This window comes from Equus przewalskii, chromosome 2 (assembly GCF_037783145.1).
Source record: "Equus przewalskii isolate Varuska chromosome 2, EquPr2, whole genome shotgun sequence".
NCBI lineage: Eukaryota > Metazoa > Chordata > Mammalia > Perissodactyla > Equidae > Equus > Equus przewalskii.
The window spans coordinates 14,112,803-14,137,612 of record NC_091832.1 but is presented as its reverse complement, the minus strand read 5'-3'; the positions used below and the strand labels follow the sequence as shown (position 1 = coordinate 14,137,612).

Below are 24,810 nucleotides of genomic sequence, written 5' to 3'. Positions count from 1 at the left end.
GAAGGGCCTTGTGCTTGATTTAATGCTCTGCCATTGCCATCTTGATACATTTGAACAAGGGGCCCCATATTTTTATTTTGCACTGGGCCCCACAAATTATGCAGCTGGGCTTGTCAACATAGCTCCCTCCCCCCTCACTTCCTTCAGGTCCGTACTCTGCTCAAAGGGGCCTTTCCTGGCTACCCTACTTAAAATTGCAGCCCTGGCCCCAGCCCGGTCCGCCTTACCCTCTTCTCTGCTCTATTTTCCTCTACAGCGCATGTCTCCTTCTACCACACTGTAAATCTTACCTATTTGTTCTGTTTGTCATCTGTCCTCTCTGAAGGCAGGGGTTTGGTCCATTTTGTTCACTGCTGTACGTCCGGTGCCTGGCACTGGTGCCTGGCACAGGGCAGTGCTCAATAAATATTTGTTGAATGAATGAATGAATGAAGACTGTGGCCAATGGATTGGGAGGTAAAAAGGGGAGAACCTGGAGGGAGACCAGTTTGGTTTGCAGTTGTCCAGGCTAGAAGGGATGAGCAAGAGACAAGCTCTCGAGCCTCAGTTTCCTCATCTGTATAAATGGGCACAGTAACGCCAACCTAGGACAACTCGTAGATAAATTTAGGGAAACACAGTCTCCCTCCTTCCCCTCTGACAGCTAGGACTTCTCAGCAGAGCTCAGAGGCTGTCCTCTATCATTCTTAGCTGTTTTCAATTTTTTTCCCCAAATTAGTTCTTAAACCTCATGGCGACATTTTTCATACCTTGTGATGGGAGGTTACTCTGGGCCCTTAGGGGACAATGTTGCCAGGCCTGGTCTTGGGGTTTGTTTGGCCAGCCTGCCTGATGTTAGACTTGCAAGCACCTTGGCCTGCCTCCTCCCAGCCTCCCATCTTCCCCCTAGGCCGCCCTTCACACGGTGACCTGCAGAGGGCGCTGCCCAACGCTCCCCTTTCCCGCCACTACCGCTAGGCCACGGTTTATTCAACAGGCATCGGAGCCAGGCCTGGGCCAGACCCTCTCCAGGTTCTTAGTTGATGGGGGAAAAGCACAAAGACAGGGATGGGAGAAGTTCAGGAGCTGTGGGACCACCAAGGAGAGGCTCCTGGTCCCCTTCAGCAGCGCTTTCCAATCTTTTTCCCTTCATGGCACACAGAAAAAAATATTTTTGGCCCATTGGGATAAACAGACAAGGCTACTCACAGCTGAAGGCCACTGGGCTGGGGGTTCGGGCTGCCCAGGCCCCCAGACAGGGCGCACCTATATGGGGAACATCGTGTTGGGAAGCCCTGCCCTCCACAATAGCCACAGGGCCCTTCTGCTGCCGGGCCCAGTCACTTGACTTCAACTCCAAGCGCCAGCACCCAAAGTAAAGAAACCATTTCTTGTTCAAAAGATTTTTTTTAACTTTGTCTAATTATGTATGTTACACTAGTCGTGTTTTATATATATGTTTTTTAAACTATTTTTTATTGTGGTAACATTAGTTTATAACATATAAATTTCAGGTGTACATCATTCTATTTCAATTTCTGTGTAGATTACATCATGTTCACCACCCAAAGACTAATTACCATGTATCACTGTACACATGTGCCCTTTCACTCCTTTAAAAATATGGAAGACGTCATGAATTTGTGTGTCATCCCTGTGCAGGGGCCATGCTAATCTCCGGATTGTTCCAGTTTTAGTGTATGTGCTGCTGGAACGAGCATTATATTATTTTTTTATTGCAAGAGTCCAGCAGTACAATACTAGGGATGAAAGAGTTTAGAAGGCTAGCCTGGGAACCAAATAATGAATTCTACCTTTCTTTTTATGGCACCATATTTAGTTTTTGGACCATGTGCTTTCTTTTTCTTTTTCTTTTTCTTTTTTTTTTTTTTTTTGGTGAGGAAGATTGGCCCTGAGTTAACATCTGTTGCCAATCTTCCTCTTTTTGGCTTGAGGAAGACTGTCCCTGAGTTAACATCCATGCCAATCTTCCTCTATTTTGCACGTGGGATGCTGCCACTAAGTCATGTGTGTGTCCACACCTAGGATCTGAACCCGCGAACCCTGGGCTGCCAAAGCAGAGTGTGCAAACTTAACCACTATGCCACCAGGCTGGCCCCAGGACCATGTCCTTTTGAGATCAAACAATTAACCTAAAAACTTTCGGAACCCAACATATTTCCCCGTTGACTCTTGATGCATAACATCTCTGGAGTTTTTCTACACTATTTTTTAAATTTCCCCGACCAGATGGTAAATACCTTGAGAACAGGACACCCTCATCTATTTCTTCGAATCTCCAGCAGTGGCCATCCTTGTGCTCACTGAGTGCCAGTCACTGTCCTTAGTGATATATGCTGCACTGTCTCATTTCATCTTTATAACAAGGTAGGTGTCGTAACCACCCCCATCTATTGGAGGAACAGCTGAGACTTAGCGAGCTCTGGTGACCTCAAAGGCCACACAGCTGGTAAGTGGCAGAGCCAGGACTTGAGAGGGAAGTCTCCGTGGCTCCAGAGCTGCCATGAAGACACGGGGAGAGGGTGCTGGGATCCGAGTCCGACTGGGTGTTGGGTGCTGTGCTGGGCACTACAGGGGCTGTGGAGGTGAGAGGGGCATGGTCGTGAGCTTAGGGCCTCCTAGCAGGAGTCAGCCCAGTACGCAGAGGACTGTACAAGCAGATTGTGAAGGGGTCGCTGGGAGGGGAGGATTCTGGGCCAGAAGCAGGTGCCAAGAGGCAGACCTGGGCTCAGAGATCTGCCCTCTGAGCTTCTCTTGCTTTAGAGGAGTTGCTTAAATCTTGCTTTTGACTTGCGTTCCTCATTTGTAAAATGGGAATATTTCGTAATACCTGCACGAGCTACCTAACAGGGCTGTTGTGGGGCTCAAATGAGATCATGCAGCTTTCCAAAGGGGCGCTGGAGCGTGTGGCCCAGGAACACCTGCAGAGGATCATCGGCCTCATTCACACCAGGTACCAGGCACAGCGGAGCACACACATCCTGACACAGCATTCCTGCCTAGGTCCTTAACCTCTGAAGGTCAGTCTCTGAATCTGAAAAATAGGGATAATATTAGACGAGATAACATGCCTGGCACATAGTCCGTGCCCAAGAAATGGGAGTGCTTGCTCTTCTCACTTTCTTGCTGAGGCCAGCCTGGGCAGGCCTCTCAAGGGTCATTTGCCCAGGCTCTCCAGGAGGGGGCAGCAGGGAGCCATCCTGTGGGAAGCTGTCATGCCTGAGACAGTGGCTAGTTAGGCAGGCCTGGCGCCAGCTCCTGCTGAGCAGTAGAATTCAACTGGCCACCCAGTGGGCCCCCCCACCCATGACTAGTTTTCTTTCAGGGCCATGCCCCTCTGATTGCACTGGATGAAATCTCCAGAGCTTTGCCTGGGGTGGCCCCCTGCCCTGGGAATCCTTGGCAGACAGCCGGGGGGTTGGGGCGGGGGGGGGGGGGGGGGGGCGGGGTGTGCCTCTGGAGCACCCCCCGGGGATACCCAGCTGGGTAGTGATTTTCTTTAGTTCTTCCATCAGCTGTGAGCTCCATGAGGACGGTGTCTTTGTGTGTCTCACTCCCCACTCTGTCTCCCCACTGAGTACAGGGCCTGGTACCTAGTTGGTGCTCAAGAATGACCTGTCCAGTGACCGAATGACTGAATCTGCCCAGAGGGAACTGCCCACCCCTCGCTGGGAGGCAGCAGCTGTGTTGTCTACACTGTGAGCCCCCGCGGGTGGAGACCATGGCTTAGCCATCTTTGAATGTCTATAGCCCAGCACGGAAGCTGGGCCCTGCAGGGTCTGAGCACTGGGACCGGGCTTAGAGGATATCAACCTGCTAAGACTTCAAGCCTCCCTGGGGCCGTGGCCATTTCACCTGTGACTCTCCATCATGTGGTGGAGAAAGCCTCAGTCCCTTAGCCTGGCCTGGGAAGCCCTGTGCCTTCTGATGCCCTTCTCTTTTAATATTCAGAGTCCCACCTGCCCCAACCCTAGCTCTGGTTTGCCACCTCCTCACCTTGGTTCACCTGCTCACCTCTCTCCCAATCCCTTCCTCCTTCTCTCCCTCCTCTAGGAAGCCTTCTTGACCACCTCCTTTCGTCCTCATCCCCTTAGAACTGCCACCACCCGCTTTGTGCCTCCACCACAGGCCTGCACATACTTGCATGGAGGTACCTGCCCCTCATATGATTAGCTGTCTCCCCACCGGACTGCGAACTCCTCAGGGCAGGGGCTCTGGGCTATTCATACCCCATGGGCACACGGGGCCTGGCAGCACAGATGCCATAAATGTTTGTGGAATGAACGAACAAGCCCTACCCACTGGCCCTCAAAGCCTCTTCCCAGGGGTTCCCCAACAGGACATGGGGCGTTTCCTCCAGGATGTCCTGCCATGCCCTCACACCCATCTAGTTGGGACCAGGTGTTCCAGAACACCAGCAGCAGCTTCCCTTTAGCCAGTCCTGGGATTTTGGTCTCTGTCACCACAGAGCACAGTGGTGCCAGGCTGTCCTAAGCACCGCTTCATGGTGACAGCCCTGGGCTCAGGAAACTTCCATGGCTCCTTTTGTCTTGCAGCGTTAAGTCTAAGATTAATTCTTATAAGTTCTCCAACAAGGCTGGTGCCCTCTCCTAGGCTACCTCAGGGCCCGTGAGTTCCCCACATACCCGTTACTCTCATCAGAACACGTTCCCCTCAGTCTCAGGACCAGCCCCTGCTCATGTGGGACCCAGGGCCTTTGCTCATGCTGTTCTTCTCACCAGGAAGCCATCCCCCTTTCCCTGACTCTCCTCTGCAGAGCTGCCCTGCTGCAGGAGCCCTCCCTCACAGCTACTTTATAAAGACTCCCCAACTCCACATCCAACCTTCCATTGCTCTCGGTGTGTCAGCCTCTTCTCCTGGACCTGCCTGTGGACTCCTTATACTTCTTCATGCATCTCTGCCCCGCTCAGTGCCCAGCACCCTACCCAGTCTGCAGATGGTTGCCTGATGGTGAGAGGGAGGGCTGAGGGTTGGCACAGGTGTCCCCCCCTCAGTCCAGGTCCCATGGGGGCTCACCTCCAGTACTCCTCGCTGGGGCTGGTCCTCTGGAGGCTGTGGTTGAGCAGGTGGGAGAGGTTGCTGGGCAGGGTGGCTGGCCGGGAGCCGTTGGTGAGGTTGGAGGCGTCCAGCACGCCGGTGCAGTCGGGCGTGTTCCAGGGGTTATTGCAGTAGGCCCAGGGCAGCACGTGCGTCATGGACGAGAAGAAGTAGTAGAAGGCGATGCAGATGACCACATTGTAGTAGATGCCGATGTACGTAGACACCACCATCATGCCATAGCCCACGCCTGGGGAGGGGGGTGGGGAGCAGCCTCACACATCTAGCTGAGGAGGCAAGGCTAATTTCAAAGGGCCCAAGGGGCAGGCTTTCATGGAGGGCCACAGAACGGATAGGTCGAGGTCTTGGCAGGGGCAAGCTGGGGGGCAAAAGGATTTTGTGTATACACGTGGTAGGCGGGGAGGGTGGAGACCAAGTAAACATGAATCCCAGCATGCGTCCATGGCCTTGGCCATTGATGGGGGGCTTGGGGTCAGCTCCAGGCTCCATAGGAGTGGGCAGTGTTTGTACAGATGGGTGAGTTGGCACGGCCCCAGAGGCCCGTGTGTGTATGTGTACCCCACCCAGCCCTCACCTTTGAACATGGGGCTGAGCCTCCAGACCCCCAGGCAGCCCTGACTTGCAAACTGGCCGAAGGAGAGCTCCATGAAGAAGAGAGGGATCCCGCAGAAGATCAGCATGATGAAGTAGGGGAACATGAAGGCGCCTGGCAGGCAGGGAGAGGGCTGGCTCAGGGCGGGCTTGGGAGACCCCACCCTCTTCCTGCTCAGAACCCAACGGCAAAATGTTTGTGCTTGGCTAGGACCCGAGGAGGGTGTGGCACGCATTGAGCAGGAGCCTGGGTCTGAGGCACACTACCCACAGCCTGTCTTTGACCTGGACAGAGGCTCCCAGGAAGTCTGCCTGGGCAGAACCCAGGCCCCAGAGCCACCACGTTCGGGTGGGATTTGATGGCTTAACGAAGCAATTTCAGAAACAAGTCACTGGGACACTCAGATGTCTCTGAACCATTCAGGGGACTGCTGAAACACAAGGGGCATAAGACAGGGGACCCTGGAGATTACGGTGCTTTTTGCTACCTCTCCTCACCTCAAGAGAGCAGGCTGCCAGGGTCAGGGGTGGCCTGTGCCTTAGGTAAAGGGTGCCTAAGCCAGGGATGGGGGCAAAGGAGATCAGGGCCAGAGGCCAGCCTGTCTGGAGTGGGGTCTGTGCCAGGGAGGCGTTGCCCGGGCTCTGGTGAGTGGGCTCTATCCCAGTGGGTGGCCCCTGCCCTGTGCCCGCTGGGTACCTCCCCCGTTGCGATAGCAGAGGTATGGGAAGCGCCAGACATTGCCCAGGCCCACGGCATAGCCCACGCTCGTCAGTACAAACTCGATCTGGTTGCCCCAGTTGCCCCGTTTGAGGTTCTGGTCCTTCTTGGTGGCCTCGCTGGGCACAGCACCATTCTGTGGGGACAGGAGAGAAGCTACCATCAGCAAGGCATTTGCACTCCCAAGCCTGACCCTCTGGGCCTCCCCCAGTGGGGACACCATGGACCCCCCAAGCCCTCACCTCCCCCTGGGCTTCCCCTCTGCTGGCAAGAGCTGCAGGCAGGCCTGATAGAGGAGGGGAGAAGGCAGGAGCAGTGGCCAGTGGGTGCCAGGTGGGGCCTCCGTCCACAGCCTCCCAGCCCCCTGTGCCCAGGGCACCAGCCCACCTGAGGAGCTGCTGCCAACATCTGAGAGGTGGGACACTGAGAGGGAGCTGGAGTTGAGGGCCCCCAGCCCAGCCCCTCTAAAACCTCCCCTCTCCCCTCTGGGTGAGGATCTGGGAGCAGCTGAGCCTCATACCAAGCAGCCAAGTCGGGTTGGGCACAAAGGGGCCTGTGTCCAGACAGCCCCCCCCACCCGCCGCCACCACATCGCCAGGCTGAGCACGCTGCCCACGGCAGGCGGCTGTGGGGGAGGGGATGCTGGACCCTGGGGCTTCTTCCTGGGGGCACAGGGTGGGCAGGGCTGGGGGGTAGGGGAATGGGGAGCAACTGAGCTGGGCTAGACCTGGGGAGGGCATTCTGGGAGTCAGGATGGGCGGGCCCGGGGAGCCATCTATATTGCTCATGGCTGGGGAGGGGGCCCTGGGCAAGCTGACCTGGGCTGGGTGGTGCTGGCCATGAGTTGAGGAAGGAGACCAGAGTTGTAGGCACCATGCCAGACCTGGAGGACAGACTCTGCCAGGGGACACAGAGAGAGGGACTCCGGAAGAGGGTCTCTGAGCTGAGAGGGGGTGGGCTTCTGAGGACGGGACTGGTCAGCAGGGGCTGATGGGGGCACCAGGGGAAGGGTGCCAGGCCTGCCTGGGGGAGCTGCAGGGCTGGGTGGGTGGCCTGTGGCCCCACCGAGGGCAGTCCCTTTGGAACCCCAACCCCACAGTTGGAACTGGCTCAGCCGGTGCCTTTATAAGTGTGAAGGCGCCCCGCTCAGCCCCTCCCAGGGTGCGCAGGAGATCAAGCCACCCTGAGCCAGAGCCTGAGGGGTCAGAGGGGTCTCACTAAGAGTCATAGGGACCTGGAGAGTCACCAACAGAGAAGCACAGGCAGAGTCCTTGAGTGACAGACACAGCCTCCCAAAGATGGGCTGTTCTCCCGAGAGAAACGGACAGGAGTCCCTGGAGGACACCCAGAATCAGAGGCAGAGCAGGATGGCCTCTGAGGGATGTCGCTGCAGTGACATTGACCCTCAGCTTGAAAGAGACATAGTCAAGGACAACAGTCATGCTGGCCAGTAAACAAAGAACCCTGGCGCTTTGAAATGCTGTCGGAGCCGACACTGACCGGCAGCGCAGAGGGCAGGAAGGGCCTCAGCGGGACCCCGCCTGCCAGAAAGGCCCATTCTGCACGCAGACACAGGGGGCCCCAGTGCCCAGTGGAGGCCCTAGTGGTGCGCCCCATGCCCCAGCGGCGGGCACATTTTGGCTCTCTGGGCTCACACGCTGTGGGGCACTACAGCAGACACCCTGGTGGAGTGACCATCTTGCACACTGAATCCAGCACTGCCCCCAGGGGGACGCATTGACCCTCACACCCTCCTGGGAGGTTTGGGGACACAGCACCAGGAACCGTGGAGTCCCCTTCAAGGAGCACCCAAAGCAAACTGGCCCTGGGAGTGCCTCGTACATTCATTCGTTCATTCATTCATTCACACAACCACAGAGATTGACTAACATCCACTGTGTTCCAGGCCCTCCCTGGGCACTGGGAATTCAGCAGTGAACAAAACAGCCACCCCTACCCACGCAGAGCTGGAAGTCTGGTGGGGGAGCAAGCCATCAATGAAATAAATAAACATATAATTTTTATATGCAACTTCAAAGTGACCACAAAGGGGAATTTCTCAAGTCAAAAGAGTATGGTAGGAGGACAGGGGGTGGCGGTGGGGGCAGGGTGAGGTCAGGGAAGGCCTCCCTGATCAAGGGGCTTGAAGGCCGGCTTGGCTCTGGGAGAGGGTGGCTCACAGCCCGAGTGTGCCCTCGGTGACAGGCCACTACAGAACCCGGCCTCAGCCTGTCACCACCTCGTCTGGCCTTCTTCGGGACAGGCCTAGCGATCCCGCAGGGTCAGGAGGGCATTTATTTTAGTGTGAGTCCTGCTTGGCGTGGTTTATCCTTTCTCAAACAAACCCCAGCCAAATAGGGCTCCTATATGTTGACCCTACAATGACAGTTCTATTCTGTACAAGGCTTGTTTACTTAGGGGCACAATGGGAGATTGTGGCAGCTGCAGGGTATGTGGGTGGGATCAGAGCAGCGGTTACAGCTGTAAAAGGGACAACTGAGGTCCGGGATGGCCTCATGGGCAGGGCAAGGGCAAGGGCAAGGCTCCTTGCAGACACTGAGGTCCCCAAGACTTGAAGTTTGAGTCCTCTCCCCTGGCCCCAGGCCCCCAACCAAGTCAGCAGGACCAGACTCCGAGGTCTGTTCCTTCTCTGGCATGGAGGGGGACAGGGAGGGTGGCGATGCCCCCAGCCACGTGTCCCAGGCAGCCGCTTGACTGAGCCCTCAAGAGCCAGCCGCCGCTCTGTTAATGAGCGGCACACACTGAGCCTGTGCTCACTCGTTCAGCTGTGCTGGCTGCAACACCAGAGGCCAGAGTCCCCAGGACAGGGGCCTGGAACTGAAAGTTGGGGATTGGACTCGGGCAGGAAGTTACTGACAACGCTAAGGGTCTGCTGTGCAGAAGGAGCTGGAAGTCAGTGAAATGGCGCTCTGCAAGGTGTGCGGGAAGCTTCCAGGTGAAGCAGCACCCATCTTCAGCTCCCCAGCCCTGAAGCTCAGCACTGTGGTGTCCTGACTGCGGGGCTGTGGGTGGGATGCTGCCGTGGTAGCCTCGCTTATGGTTGGCCTCTGACTTCAATTCCAACATGAGCCACATTCAGGAGGCTTGGCTAGTGAGCGCTCAGTTCTCAGTGGAAGACAGAGCAAGCCTACCTTTCTCCAGGACACTGCAGGGAAGCATCTCCAAAATGCTCTGCGGGAGGAGAGGGGGCTCCGGTTCCCTTCCTTCCCCAGCCCTCCTCTGGGGACACCCCTCCACTCCCTTCCTGGGCAGCCAGGTGCAGGGCTGAGGAACATTTGTGAGTGACGCGTAGTTTTTTGAGACTTGCATATTCTTCCCTACTCTAAGCCTCTCATTTTCCTGGTCTGCTGAGTGGACAGCTGTGTCACTGATATTAACTGCCCCCGCAGTGGTCGTTAGCTCTGAGGTGCCCACGAAAGAAGCCCTTTGTGCTCACGGTTTGACCCAGACTGGTGGCCCGTCTGCCTAACTGCCGACTGGCCCGGCTCCAGGCTTCTGCCCATCACCCATCTCCAACTGTCTGCCCCTCGCTGCTCTCCCTCCCTTGCTCATACCTCGGTGGTGAATTAAGCCATAGTGACCTGGTGCCCCTCTGGGTTGGCCCCTCCTCCCCAGCTCCCTGGATAGCCCCCATCCTTACCACATGGGCCTGGTGGGTGGTTTCCAGAATGGGGACTGCCCCACCCTGTGCCCAAGCTCCCAAGGGCCAGGCAGAATCTAGCTTTGGGGTTCTCCTTCCACCAGTGAGTGAGGTGAGCTGGCTGGTCATCCTCCATAACGCCCGCCACACATAGGCACACACACACACATAAGTCCTCAGACGCCTCTTCCCCGCAGAAGCAGCCTTGAGGCAGCAGTGTCCATCCCTGCACAAGGACCTGTGACCTGTCTTGGGTTAAGAACCCTCAACTCCCATCCCTGCTTAGCTGAGCCACACTGAGCCATCACTTACATAAGTCCTTTACAGAGCCCTCTGCCCAGCTTATTCACTGCTCTGGATGAGCTTCTGGAATTAAGGCTGTTCAGCTCTGAGGGCAGAATCTGGATCTCCCACTGTGCCCTGGGCTTGGCAGGGCAGGACATGGCACCGGGGGTTAGGACCCTGGTGTTCTAGAGTCTGCTCCCCCAAGCGGACAAGTCACTTCTGGGCATCTCAGCATCCTCATATATGACATCAGGGGGCAGACTCGATCACCTCAGCAGAACTAACAGACAGATGGACCAGACAACCTCCACGGCTCTAGCAGATGAACAGACTAGACAACCTCAGTGGATCTGCTAATATTCGGTAGGTCTTCCTTGCCTGGATTTTGCTATTCCTGACTCTCTCCTGTATTTGCCATTAGTTCCCACTAGCTTTCCAGACTACTTTAAAAAAATGTTATTATTGCTTTCTTTCTGATTATAAAAGCATTATAAGCTTATCACAAAAAAATTTCAAACTACAGCAAAGTGTAAAGAAACGACAAGGCCCGCTCCCAGAGGGAACCCCACCACCATAGGAGGGCCCTCTTCTTGCTTCATACATGAACTCAAAGAAAGCCCAGATTTCTACCCTGCTCTGGCTCCTGACTCCCGCCCTCCCGGATCAGTGTCCACTGGATATTTTTGTGAATTGTGAGCTCCCTCCTCCTGCTCTCGCTGGACACTGAGGAATCCTGGAGCTGCCCTGGTGGGCGGGCCCCGCTGGGATCCAGCAGGCTTCTTGTTTGGGACTGTGCAGCCCCAGGGTTTGCTCATGGGATGAAGTCTCATCCAAGACAAACTTTATGGAGGAGAACGGGCAAGACCCCACATCCCAGACTGACCTTGAGCCAAATCCAGATCACTGGCGACTTTCTCGGAGCCCCAGTGGGGAATTCAGACAGAACAGCCATTACAGTAAATTGTGGCTGCCTCAGAAGACCCCACGATCTCCTCACACCCCTCGGTTCTTGTTCCCCCAAGTTCTCTCCCATCAGTCCAGGAGCTAGGCTGGCCCTGAGGTAGCACCTGCCCTGCAATGACAGAGCCTTCTGTTCTTCACCTGGCCTCCCTTATCCAGACACGGGAAAGAATCAGGGACCAGCGCGAGAGAAGCAGGACCATGGGAAAATCTGCCCCAAGCCAGAGCAGTACACAGGGGCTATTTGTGCTTCCTGCATCAAGGAAAACCTCAGAGGAACCTCTGGACACCTCTCAGGAGTCCAGGCCCTCACATAGCAGGTGAGAAAGGCAAGGACATGCCCTGTGCTATTTCCTTGCAGAGCCCTGATCGGCAGAGAGTGGCCACCAATATTGTGGACAGCAGACAGAAGACGCACCCCTGAGGCATGCCAGGCTCTGCTCCGGGCCCTGGGGAGCAATGATGGGGAACACTGGGTGGACACCGCTTCTGCCCTGGAGAAGGCCAGCAGTTGTGCCCTGTGCTGTGGCAGCTGTGGGCAGTCTCTACCCAAGTCGTCTGGCAGCAGGCTGGCACTCTGGGAAGTGGCTTTGGTTTTTGACCCTGGCAGTCCTGAGGTTTGAGGGCAGCCCTGCATAATGCTTCTCCCAAAACCAACCCATGTCTCCCCAGAGGACATTCCTTCTCTTGCCTTCGGAAGGTCAAGTCGGGATGCCCTACAGGGGAGGAGGGTGGCTTTCCTGGTCCCCTCACCCTGGCTGCCATCAGCCCCACTGTGCCTGACATCCTTACCCATCCCCACCTTCCAGGGACGAGGGCACACGGGCATCCACCCCACCCGGGCACTTGCCCTGGACACTGGCGAATGTTCCGTGGGGTCTTTCTCCTCCCAGCTGAGACTCTATGCCATCCTCTTCCCCCACCCTCACCACTGAGTCCATGTACCATGTCCCCCTGCCCCCTCACCCACTCTTCCCATAGGAGTAACTGCAGTGGCACAGACAATGGGGCTGTATTGATTAGTACAATTCCTGGGCACCTCCGGCCCGTCTCCCCGGGAGCTAGGACAATGCAGCTTTGATACACAGAGCAGATTCTCAGCAGGTCCTTGGGCTGGGGGAGCTCCCACACCCCCACTCTCCTCCCCCACGCCCCCACCACACAGCTAACTCTTCCTGCACTCCTTTGCACAGTTGCAACTTTCTGGGTCACTTTTGCTGGTGTCTGTCTCGCTCACTGGCTGTGTCTACCCCTCCCTGGCACAGACCACTCAGCCCCTCTCCCTACCCCCAGCCCAGCCTCCCAGCCTGCCTGGCACCAGGGAGGGGGCTTGGCCTTCTGGAAGGTGACTGACCTGTTCTGGGGAGGAGGGGGCCACAGGTCCATGAGCCGCAGCCATCCCGGGGTGAGCACTCGGAGCAGAGCGCGCGTGTCTCTGCCGCTCATTCACACCTCTGCCAGCTCCAGGCGACACTGACGCATCCCCTGCCTCTCCCACTGCCGGCTGGGCAGCGGCAATTACTTTCACCTCATCTCCTCCCGAAGCTCTGCCTACCCCTCCCCTGGCCCTCCCCCTCCGGCCAGTCCCCATGCAGCCCAGCGCGGGTGCTCCAGAGCTAGAGCGAGGCGTGGGGTTTGTTGTGTTTTTCCCTTGTTCCCAGCAAGTTATTGGAACAAAAAACACACACACACTCACAACTACAGAGTGAGGCAGAGCGAGCACGGGAGAGAGTGAGACGGCGGCTCCCCTCCCAGAGCTGGGTGTCGGGGCCCAGATGCTTCTGACCCCATAGGCCTGGCTCTCGGTGGGCTCCTGGTAGGGTAGTTGGGTGCCATTGTGCTCTAGAGATGATGAAGGGGCAGGAAGAGGGCAGGGCGCAGCCCACAGGGCACTAACAAAGCATCTCAGACTTCTTAGGGTGTTGTAGTTGGTGGATGATGGGCCCTGAAGCTGTCTCTGCACCGGAGCTGGGAACCCCTAACCAGCCAAGATGACGGGGTGTCCTCATAGGAGAACGCGACTGACTGTGCAAGAAAGCTCTGGCCTAGTGAACTGTGCTGTCACCTGTCTGAAGAAAGACGGCATTAGCCAAGAGGTGGTCACCACAGAGTCCAGTCAAAGGGGAGATGCAGAATAAGGACCCTTGGGGATTTGTACCGTGCTGCTCAGAACCTGAGGTGTTCACTCTGGGAGTGTGAGCTGCGTGGCCCGGGTACGGTCCAGTGTGTGTCACCATGACTGGGGTGGGCTGTCACTCAGACCCATCCAATCCCTCTCCTCTGAGGCCACACTCACTGGTCAGCCTCCAGCTGATGCTGAGACACCACTAACCAGTGGCCAGGAAGGTGGGCATGAGTGTTCTGGTCCTGGGAAGGGTGGTTCTCTTTGGAAGTTGACAGGTCAGCAGAGTGCCTGGTACATCATAGGATCTTGTAGACATCCATCAAATAAATAGAAGCACGCATGGATTCTGATGTAAATGACGGCTTTCCTATCAGTTTGGTAAGCCTGGTAACCCTAAAGGGAACATGGCGAGATGACATTTTTTTTAAAAAGGGCACAGTTCTTACAATCAGACAGGCCTGGGTTCAAACCCCAGCTCTGCCAGTTTCTCACCATATAGAACCTTAGGCAAGTCACTTAACAGGTCTGGTCTCAGTTTCTTCATCTCTAAAATGAGGATAATATCCACCCATCATTGAATCTAGGGAGTATTAGTAATAATAGTCATAGATAATTCATACACATGCTTACTATTAGCCAGACACTGTCCTAAACACGTTATATATATTAACTCATTTAGTCCTCCCAAAAGCCTGTGAGGTAGGTACATTATTGTTCCCATTTTTGGGGGAAAGATGGGGACCGGCATTGGCTTAAGCAAGTCTCCTAAAAATGGCTTCAGACCCCACTGATTCACTTGCTCCCTGGGCCAGGCTCCATAGCCGGGTCCCCAGACACGCTCCACTGACTTCCTGCAGGCACAGACTGAGGGCCAAGGCCCTGGCTGGGCCACTGGCTCCAGGAAGGCCCAGTCACCCATGATGCCCAAATGCTCGCTTCCACCCAGGGTGGGCTCTGGGCTCTGGCTGCCCTGGCCTGGGCTCGGTGCCCAGAACAGGCAGCCCTGGCTGGACGGCTTTCTCTGGCTCTGGCCATGGGGACAGGAGGCGGCAGAAGCCCAGCTGGGCCCTGGCCGTAATGAGGCCTCATTAGTGGGATCCAGCTGCTCCAGCCCCACTTAGGGAGCCGACTCCCTGAGCCCCCCCTCTGACTTTTCTTAATAAGAGTGGGCATGCTTCCAGAGGGGCAAGAAGTCTAGGGGCTTTGTTGTGCCCTGTGACTCTGAGGGAAGGTCCTGCTGAGCTGGGACTGGGGTGGGGGGAAGGCTGCTGGGAAGCTGTGTGAGGGGAGGCGAGGGCACAGGACTGAGTGGGTGGGCTCCAGGCAGGGTGGGGAGGGGAAGGAGACCAAGGGGAAGGGAGGGCAAGGTTCTAGGTCCACAGAGGAAGCCCGAGGAGGAAGCCAGAGGCTGGGCCTTTCCCTCTGGATCTAGATATTGTCCCTTTCTCTGGGGAGGGGTAGTTGCACATCATCTGGGATCATCTAGTTGATCATCTAGGACATTGCTCAGGCTGTCCTGGCTAGGAGAGCACACCCTCTGTTCTAGACCTTATATAAGGAGTGTGCCCACTGTGTGTCAGTCCCTGAGCTGCGAGAATATCTAGGGTTTGTCAAACTCTGTTAGGAAAGCACTCACTGTGTGCCAGGACCTGTTAGCAGAGTGCCCACTGTGCGCCAAATCTAATGCTAGAAGAATATACAGTGTGCCAGGTCTGCGCTAGGAGAACACCCACTGTGTGCCAGGACCTGTGTGGAGAGAGGGCCCACTGTGTGCCAAGTCCAAAGCTGGGAGAGCTCCCACTGTGTGCCCAGTTCTATGTTAAGAGAGCCCCAGTGGTGTGTTGGGTGAGTATCCCATGTATGCCAAATTCTGTGCCAGATGAAGACCCAATATATGCCCAGCCCCAAGGAGGGTGAGCACCCACTGTGCGCCTGGCACTGTGCTAGAGGAGTGCCCACTCTGACAGGTTCTGTACTAAGGGAGTGCCCAATGTGTGTGCCAAGTCTGTACTAGCTGAGTACTTGCCACATGCTGGGACTCGTGCTAGGTGAGTGCCTAGTAAGCGACAGGCCCTCTCCCAAGGGAGTGCCCAATGTGTGCCAAGCCCTGTGCTTGGTGAGCTCCCAATATGTGCCAAGCCTATGCTAGTTGAGCACTTGCCGCATGTCAGGACTTGGGGTGGGTGAACACCCACTGTGTGCCAGGCCCTGTGATGGATGCTGTAGACAAGAGGTGTCCAAACCCTCATGTCAAAGCAAAACAGAACAGGTCAGGGTGGGGCAGCCCCAGGCGGCCTTTGGCGCTTGCAAAGCTTTCTGGGATATTTAGATGCTCTGGGACTCAGGGCTCTAGCCCAGGTGACTGCTCTTATTCATCATGGGGTTTTCCAGTAGCAGAAGAAACCAGTGAGCTCAAAGACACAGGAGAGGTCAGTGAGGCTCACCAAGGCCTCTGCTGCCCAAGACGGTATATGAGTGGGGAGTAGGCATAGGAGAGGGGAGTGAGTGAGCCAGCTTGTGAACTTGGTGTGAGGCTGTGGGGTTAAAGCTGACCCATGGGGCTCTCCTGTCCTAGGCTCCTGTCCTCTGACTCCCTGCCCTGGAAGGACCACCCCACCCACCCCCCAGTGCCCCCAAGCATCCCAGCTGCTCCTCGCCTTGGAGGCACCCTGGCCAGCTGGGTTCTCGCACAGCCCTGTCCTAAGAGCTGCTGAGGCGTGAGGGAGGCAGCTGAGCTGGGCTGGCAGAGACCATCTGGGCTGGGAGTGGGGGGAGGGACACGTGCAGCCGGCATGTGGGCCTGGGCACGTGCTGGGAAGTGGCTTGCTCCTCCACGGGACACCTGCTACATGAAGAGCCCAGCAGAAGCCCCAAGGATGACATGGGGTGTCTACTGACACTGAAGAGACCCCAGGGGGCCCATGTCCTCACACCCATACCTGGAGCAAAGGGGGACAGAAGTGAGGACCCCACACAGGGGCCAGCTGCCCACTCCCTGCATATCAGGGCACAAACGGCAACAGAAGCCACAGACCTGGGACAGTCCAAGTGCCACTGGCTTACATGCATGGCCCTCAACACCCTCTGTTCTGCCCCACTGCGGCATCCAGAGAAGAGGCAGGTCTGAGAGGAGTATCCTCTGCTATTTGCCCAGAGGGGAACACAAGCACCTAATCAAGTGCTAGCCAGCTGCCTAGGTCAGCTAGGAGAGATGGTGCTCCTTAGAGGCTTCATCTCAGAGACAAACACTGAATGGAGGCGGCTTCCAAACTGGGGACCGAGAATACAGTAGTCAAGGTCATCAGCAGAACTGAGAAAGAGGCAGGAATAGAATCTCCAGCAACGGCTGGGGGTGCCCAGGGGACAGACGCTATGAGCCTCAAACACAGCAGCAGCAGGCAGAAGCCAAAGGGCAGAGGGCATGGAAGAAAGCAAGCCCCAGCTATCTTTAGGCACATCCTGGTGCTGGGAACGGGCGTCCCAAGGCAGCATTCCCTTCCACAGACGGGCTGGCCCAGCTGACCGGCAGAGCCCAGGGTCCGGGAAGCTGGGCTCCAGCAGCATTCTTGGACGTTGTGATTCATGCTCCCTGCACTGCCCACGTGGCTCCCTCATCTATCCTGCCTGCCTACCCCAGTCCTTCCAGGGTCACTCCAGAGAAAGAGGAGCACTCTGAGGGCTTCCCAAGCTTCAGGAGGCTCAGAATCTCCATGTTGGAAGGGGCAGAGCCACACCCCACTTCCAACGACAGGCCCAGAATTCCAAAACTTGGCGGGAAAGGGGAGGCCGTGGCCATTTTTGACTCTATCACAGCATCCACCCCTAGCCAGTGTTCAGGTCATGAGACCTCCATCTCTACCCAAATCTGAACACCCAGAGTTCAGGCTGGCTCAGGAAGACTTTGAGAAGCTTGGTTCCTTCGGACTTACTCCAACTAGGAGGGGCTGACCAGGGCAGGCCTGAGGGGATGGATGCTGCCTGTTCAGGTGGGCAGAATAGGGGTCCTCAGGCTGGAGCAGAACCGCCCAGCTCCCTCCCGCAAACCATTCCTGTGGACCAAGTACTTGGAGTCCCGTGAGCCTTTGGTGAGAGACAGAGCTAGTTTGGGGAGGGTTCAACCGAGACCCCAGGCCAATAAATCCTTCCCTCAATGAGAAAAGCAACAGAGGAATTGACGCGGGGAAGGGAGGAGCCAAAGGAAGGGCTCTGCTCAGTCACTGGCTGCCCCCCTCACAGCTGCCCAGTGCAGCTTGTGCCTGAGGCAAGATCTCACGAGAAGAAATACACCCACTGCCCTTGGGGTGGGATCTGGCAACCCTTTTCTAGTTCCCGCTTCAGTGCCCACCTGCTCCATCCATCAACGAGTCGTCCTCCTTCGAGCCCTCACCAGGCCTCTGCTTGTCATGCGCCTCCCACCACCCATCTTGGGCTCTGAGGCAGCAGAGGGCAGGGCCAGGGCTTGCGGAAGGGGAAGGGGAGAGGGAGCTTTCTGAGGGGCCTCAGGAAGGAATTCAAATGAAATATGCTCTGTTACTTTTCTGAGTGGAAGTGGAGAAAAACCAGAGAGGGTCTGAGGAGCCTTGATCAGCACACACTGAACACTCCCTGTGGCAGGCGAGCACTGGATGGGGGTGGGGGTGCCCAGGGGGACAGCCCCGGGCGTCCTGCCGTCCTCTCAGCAGGACGAGCTGCAGCCTTCTGTCCAGGGTCTCTCTTGTGACGAAGATAGGGAGTGAGCCTCCTGCCTCCTGGCGTGCCTTGGTGGCTCTGCGGCAGAAGATGAAGTGACGGAGCCGTGGCATCACCTAACCTGCTGGGGGAGGGGCTGCCCACTCAGGCCTGGGACAGCCCTAGTACTCAGAGGCCCTGGCAGTGACAGACTTGGCGCCCATGATGCCTCTTCCGCCCTCCTGTCATGGCAAGCAGCTGGCAGAAGGCCCCAGAGGGGGCAGTGCTCATGACCCCCATTCCTCCCTGAAGACTGGTCCCCAGACTCACCAGCATCCCTTTGGCACCTTTTCCTACCATGGTGGCAGTGGGTTGGGGGCCCTGGAGTCCCGGGCCACAGTCACAGGCTCTGCTTCCAGCACTTTTCAGACCACAGACCTCAAGAGCTGTGGAGAGAACAGAGAGGGAGGTGAGGACCTGGCTTGGGAAGGCAGGGCAGGATGTGGGCGGCCCTCAGGGCTCTCCAGAAACAGGCAGTGCAGGGCCCAAACTACCGGCTGGCAGGCCATTTTCCCATCTTGCTTCCTTTTGGATGACCCTTGATCCAGCTCCTTCCTACCTCTTCTCCCAACCCTTTCCCTAGATCCCTTGGTCTCCTGGCTTCCTGTCCCAATGGGCAAAGGTCTATTTTTGACTCTCCAGATGCCCATTTCTATAAAAGATAGAAAATGAACACAGAACTGGGCCAGGGTCCAATTTCTTCATCATCTGTGTGAATGGCTTCAACCTTTCCCCTGAGGTGAGTCAGCCTGGATCAGCACACGCTCCCCAACCTCACCCCAGCCAGGTGGTCAGGACAGTCCTTCCTCATTCTGGTGCCACTAAGCTTGGGCTCCAGGGCAGCTGGGCTTGTGGTTAGGTTACTAACTTGGACCACAAGCTCTGGGCATGCCAAACACACCGTGTGCAGGCACGCCTCCCTGCCCTTGCCAGACTGTCCCCTGCCTGCCACACCTTCCTATTCACCAGGTGAAATTCTACAAATCCTTCAGGACCTGGCTTAAACGCCGCCTCTTCTCCATACCCTTTTCCGGAATGAACAAATTGCTTCCTCCTTTCTATTTTTGCAGACTTCTACTAGTGTCCTTATCAACTCACCTTAGATTTATTTGTTTATGAGTCTGTCAACCACAAGTGTGAGTTCCCTGAGGGCTGGGGTCTGTGGTTCAGTTACCTCTCCAAGCACAGCACCTAGAACAGTACTCAGCTTGCAGGAAGTGTTGGTTGAATTGAATGGAAGGAAAATGGGTAAGGCTGAGGGTCCAGGTCAGCCGAGATCTCGCACGAAGCACCCAAAAGGCAGTGTGGGGCTGGTGTGCTAAAGCGGGCTGCAGTCAGACTGAAGAAGTGGCCACACAGCCAGGCTGGCATCCACAGGTTTAATGTCAGATGCAGATGGGAGAGGGGGCAGTCTTTGACAGACCACAGGAGAGGAAGCAACGTCTCCTGGGAGCCTCAAAGAATTCTCTCATGGGAGGAAAACCATGGGTCAGATGGACAAGGACGTTCAGTCTCCATGGGGCCTGGTCCCAGAAAGGATTGGGCTGTGCCTTCTCTACCTTCCCAGGGAGCAGCCTCTACTCCAAAGGCTGTTCTGTGCCACTCTGCCTCACCAACAGCCACCTGTCAAGGGCCACCTTTCCCACCTGAGGCCCAGGGTATCATTGGAAGGCTAGAAGAGATGTGGAAGGAACTCTTCACCGGTGCAAATCAGCTCGGGGCTTCCTCAGGCCTTTGCCCTGGTCACTGGGTCTCCGGGCACACAGTCTTCTCCCCAGGGAAGGCCAGGCAAGGATGTGACTTGTAACCATTTCCTTTTGTCAGTCACCCAGGCTGGCCTCTCAGCCTTTCTGCCTCTCAGAGTGTCCTCCTAAAGCAGTCCCTGCTCGTGGCTTTGGTCTGCTGGGGGCAGTCAGGAGGAGAGGGTGTGCTCTTTTAGAAGACCAAATTTTTCCTCCCTCACCGCCCCCCTTCCTCCAACCTGTAAACTCTAGATATGACTGCCCCAAAGCTGTCTCTCTTCAGCCAACAAATAAAGACAATGATGACAGCAATAACAGCAGATGGCGTTATTAAGAGCCAATTTCTGGGGCCAGCCGAGTGGTTAAGTCTGCACACTCCCACTTCAGCGGCATGGGGTTCTCCGGTTCGGATCCCTGGTGGGGACCTACGCACCGCTTACCAAGCCATGCTATGGCAGGCATCCCACATATAAAGTAGGGAAGATGGGCATGGATGTTGGCTCAGGGCCAGTCTTCCTCAGCAAAAAGAGGAGGATTGGCGGCAGATGTTAGCTCAGGGCTAATCTTCCTCAAAAAAAAAAAAAAAAAAAAAGACCAATTCCTATGCCTTCTGGTCCAGTGAGTAAGCTGAGGACACGCTGCCCTGGCAGTTAGGCTACAGGGTTCTCACCCAGGTCGTCCCTGAGCACCAACTGCAAATACAGTCCTTGTGCTCAGGGTGCCGACAGATGAATGGGGAAAGACTACTTGGTGGCTGTGCCCAGAACAAGTTAGAGGTAAAGCTTTGCCGCTTCTCCTGCCTCTACCATTTCTCTTAAATGGCCCCATCGATCCATTCAAACAGTACCAACTGAATCCCCATGCTATGCCAGGCCCTCTTCTACGTGTTGGCAGCCCACATTACTCAGGCCAGACCTGCCCCTAGCCTGGGTATGGGCCAGCATTGACACACAGTGGGTCAGAGTCCATTTGGCATGTGATGAAGCGCTTGGGCTCTGGAACCTGAGAGGCCTGGGCTGGAATTCCAGCTCTGCCACTCACTAGGTATGTGACTTCAGGCAAGTTACTTAACCTCTCTGAGCCTCAGTTTTCTCAATCTGGAAGATGGGGCTAATAATATTTCCTTTGTAAGCTCCGCAGTTGCTGCTTAATTTTTGATTCCACTGCAAGTCCTCCCCATTTCCTCCCCTCCAATCCATTAATCTTCCCAAAGCCCTAAAGCCCTGATTTCCTCCAATAGTTCTCCACGGCAACAGGATATGGCCTAAATTGTTTAGCAGGCATTTAAGGCTGGCCACAATTCAATTCATTTATTCCACAAATATTTATTTCAGGCTTGCTCTGTGCCAGGCCTGTGCTGGGCACCAGGAACTCATCAGGCTGGAGTTTATAGCTTGGAGGGAGGGGTGTAGTGAGTGAGGACAAGGAACAGGGACAAGTGAAACTGGTGACTTTAATGTATGTAATTAAAGACTAAGATAAAGGGTGTGAAGGAGAAAGGTCCTTTCATGAGAGTCACAGAGGGCTTCCCTGAGGAGGTGATGTTTAAGGGTCAGAGGGAGTTAATTTGGCAAAGTGGCAACAGATTTGGAGAAAGAGGAGGAAGCATAATGCCTATTCACTGTGATGGAGCAGGCAGAGGGGCTGTGGGAGCAGGGGAGGGCCCTTAGTTTTGCGTGGAGGCCAGGTGGGCCACCTGCAGCCACCTGCGGCCATGTGAGACTGTTCAGCATTCCCAGAGGGTTCTTGCCTCCCTTGCTCAGGAGGTTCCCTCTTCCTTGAGCATCCCCGTCTCCATTTCCATCTACATATACATCCTACCCATCTTCAAAACCTGTCTCAATGCCATTATCTTTAAGAAGCCTTCTTTCCTCCTCCCAGCTACAGTCAGTCTTTCCACTGTACCCCCAAAGCACACTGTGTACATCTGACTAACATGCTCTTCACACATAGCGTTGCGGCATGGTTGCTTGTGTCCAAATCTGGCTCCCACACCAGCTGGAGAGATCTTCCAGGGCAGAGGTGTGAGTCTTCTGTCTCCAGGGCTGGGCACGGAGCGGACACCGCCGCACTCGCAGTGTAGGCCGAGTTAGGGGGCGTTTACTCTGTGGTCCTTCGAAACACTTGGGCATGCTCAGTGTCGCCCATTAGTCCCTTCCTAGAACCAGTCCCCTCACCCACTACTCTCTAACCTTCTGAGGCTCCCCCACTTTGGAGGTCTTTAACCTCTCAGGTCCTTCTCTCCTCCACTCTTCGCCCCCAGCCCTTTATCTTCTAGGGGCCGCAGCATCAAGTTTGTTTCCGCAAAGAAAGAGACCCGGCTTTGTGGAGGAGCTGTCAGAGAGCCGGGGACGCGGCTCCTTTAAGGGTGACCAGCGAGGGGGCGTGGCCTACGGAGAGCAGGCCCGAAAGGGGGCGCGGCTCCTTGAGGAAGCTGCCGGCAGCCGGCGAGGAGGCCCCGGGCCGGTAGGCAGGGGCGCGGTCGCCCTCCGAGCTGCGGCACCGCCCAGAGCGCCCCGATTCCTCGAAGCGGGGCGCGTCCGCCTTAATCGCGGTGCGAGGTGTAGGGGGGCCGGCGTTACATCAGCCGCCACGTGTGGGCCTCTCAGCTGGCGTGGAGGCGGCGGCCCCGCCCCCGGCCCCTGCCGTGGAAAAGTACCGGGGCACCCGGGGCCCCGCCCCATGGCCCCGCCCCCGGGCCAGCTCGAGCCCCTCCCGGCCCTCCGGGCAAGCCCCCTCCCGTCCGGCCGCGGCCCCGCCGCCCTCTCCCGCCCGGCCGAGGCTGCGGGGTGCGGGGCGCCGGCTGGGGGTGGGCGCCCCGGGCTGGTAGGCCCCTGCCCTCACCTGCGGCCGCCCCGGCCAGCCCTGCGCGCACCGGGAATGAAGGTTGGGGTGAGCAGGGCGCGGAGTCTTGCCAGGGTGGCAAACCCCAAAGAACTCCACGGCCGTAGTCCCTTTCCAAAGCCGTGGCCGGGAGTCGCGGACAAAGAGAGTCCGAGGGCGCGGGGACTCGCTGGCGCGGCTCCCCGAGATCGGCGGGCACGCGGGAACCCGCATCCGGCCGGCGGGTGAGCGGGCAGATAGGAGGCAGGCCGGCTGGAGGGGCCAGATAGGCACCAGGCCGGCCGGCAGGGCGAGGAGATGGAGCCGGAGCCCGCACGCGGGGCGCAGACACTGCCCGCCGGCTCCTGGTCCCCGCAGCCCCTTGGCGCGCAGACCCACTGGCGCCCCAGACGGCCGGTGACACGCTCTGGTTCCGGCGCTACCCGCACAGCCGTGAGCCCGCCGCCCCCGACCGAGCCGGCGCCGGCACGCAGCGCCCCCCCCCTCCGGGAGCGGCCCCCCACCCCCACGCAGTTCCCGCCCGCTTCAGTTCCTTGGTGACAGCAGTGACACCCAAACGCGCGCACCTACCCCGACCTTTGCGGCGAGACAGACATCCCCCTGCTTGTACCCACACTCTTATCCACAGATGCCTGCATGCATGCGCGATCACACACACACACACACACATTCACACACACGCACGCACGCTGGTCCTGGGGCTCAGCCCCGCGGAGCCACCAAACACCCAGACCGACGGCAGGACAGACAGAGGCGCGGGCCACGGCGGCCCCTCCCCTTACCATGCTGCAGCCCCCGGCCCAGGCGCGCTGGGTCCGCACCGCGGTGCGCCCAGGTGGCTTTCTTAAAGGGAAAGTTGCATCAGCCTCCTGAGGCTCCGTGCCGCCGTGAGTCCGCCCGCCCCTCCGCGCTGCTCGCGGCTCCTCCAGAGCTTGTTGTGTTTTGGTTTCGGGGAGGCGGGGGCCAAGAGTTTGGTGAAAGTTTGGAGAGTGGAGAAGGCTTGAGAAACCTAGCCAAGTCCCTCCTCTCCCTGAACAGCTCCCCTGGCCGCCCTACCCCCCTCCCCCTTCTCCGTCTCATCCCCACCCCCCTGGACGACTTCTCATGCTCCTCCTCCCAGGGAATAAAATTACAAGGCGCTCCAGCTTTCAGATGATTGATCCCCACGAACCCCTGGGAGTGGGCTCCACAAAGGAGCCCCCTTCTCCGCCCCTGCCTCCCTGCCCTGCAGCTGAGGCCGCTGTTGGAAGCAGATGTCGTCCCCTTCGGGCTAGGCTGGAATGAAGCCAGAAGGCCTGGGGCACTTTGGGGGGCTGGCGCGGGAGTTAGCCTGCCAGGCCCCCGGCCTTCTGCGCCTGCGTTCCCCCTAGAGAGAAGTCAGAGCAAATTCCATTCCCTTTGGAGCAGCAGCCGCTGGGGACTGTGGGCACAGCTGGGTAAGGCCTGGGTCCTACTCCTTGGAACTGGAGGTCTGGGGTAATCCTTTCTCCAGGGACGCTGAGCACTGGCTCGGTCAGCTCTACTCTGGCAGTTGTGGTACAGGGCCTGCAGACACCAACCTGGGCCCCCTCTTCCCTCCCTGGGTTCCAATCCCAGCTAAAGGAGACTTTGCCAAAAGGGGCTTTTCTGAGCCTGTATCCTCATAGAACACATGGCTCCAGGCTGGCTCTGGGCAGCGACACTTGGCACTTGGTGGAAAGGGGCTCCCACATTTCCTTGTGAAAGCCACCAGTTTTCAGGGAGAAGGTCCAGTTAGTAATGACTTTCAGAGGAACTGTTGTCACTCCAGCCTGAACGGGGCATCTGCTTGGGAAGGGGCCCAGCCTGGAAAGAGAGAGTCTCCCCTCTGCATCCTGAGTCCATTCCTCACCATTGTCTGGCCAGGAAACCAGTTTAATTGGTTCCCTGAGGACAAGCAGCCTCCTAGAAGCTGATGCACAGGTGCCAGACTCGCCCAAAATCAATTGATGCGTGAGATTCCACTGTAATGACTTATAATCAGAGGCACGGAGCAAGTTAACAGGTATCAAGCACAGACCCTTCTTGCCCACTGGAGTGCTGTCAGGCCACATACAGT

General features: G+C 57.1%; 1 protein-coding gene and 1 non-coding gene across 17 annotated transcripts in view; both read right to left on the bottom strand.

Moving 5' to 3' along the window:
* Positions 1–23,832, bottom strand: part of SLC6A9 (solute carrier family 6 member 9) — a 31,394-nt gene extending 7,562 nt beyond the window's left edge. Inside the window, exons 1-6 of one of the 16 annotated variants that reach the window (XM_070593591.1) lie at positions 23,516–23,803; positions 18,418–18,533; positions 13,591–13,812; positions 6,368–6,524; positions 5,654–5,785; positions 5,038–5,308 (exon numbers count right to left, since the gene is read on the bottom strand). In XM_070593591.1, the coding sequence (XP_070449692.1) occupies positions 5,038–5,308; positions 5,654–5,777 (395 nt within the window). In that variant the 5' untranslated portion in view covers positions 5,778–5,785; positions 6,368–6,524; positions 13,591–13,812; positions 18,418–18,533; positions 23,516–23,803. Of the gene's footprint in view, positions 1–5,037; positions 5,309–5,653; positions 5,786–6,367; positions 6,525–6,630; positions 6,670–6,775; positions 6,918–7,206; positions 7,280–12,648; positions 12,859–13,590; positions 13,813–18,417; positions 18,534–22,733; positions 23,216–23,303; positions 23,483–23,515 lie in introns of those variants that run through there. The other 15 variants (XM_070593599.1, XM_070593655.1, XM_070593610.1 and 12 more) reach the window with 15 other exon arrangements.
* LOC139082118 (U6 spliceosomal RNA) lies at positions 1,597–1,700 on the bottom strand. Its single transcript, XR_011537848.1, has one exon. It is a non-coding gene; the product is annotated as a U6 spliceosomal RNA (small nuclear RNA).
* Positions 23,833–24,810: the final 978 nt, after the last annotated feature.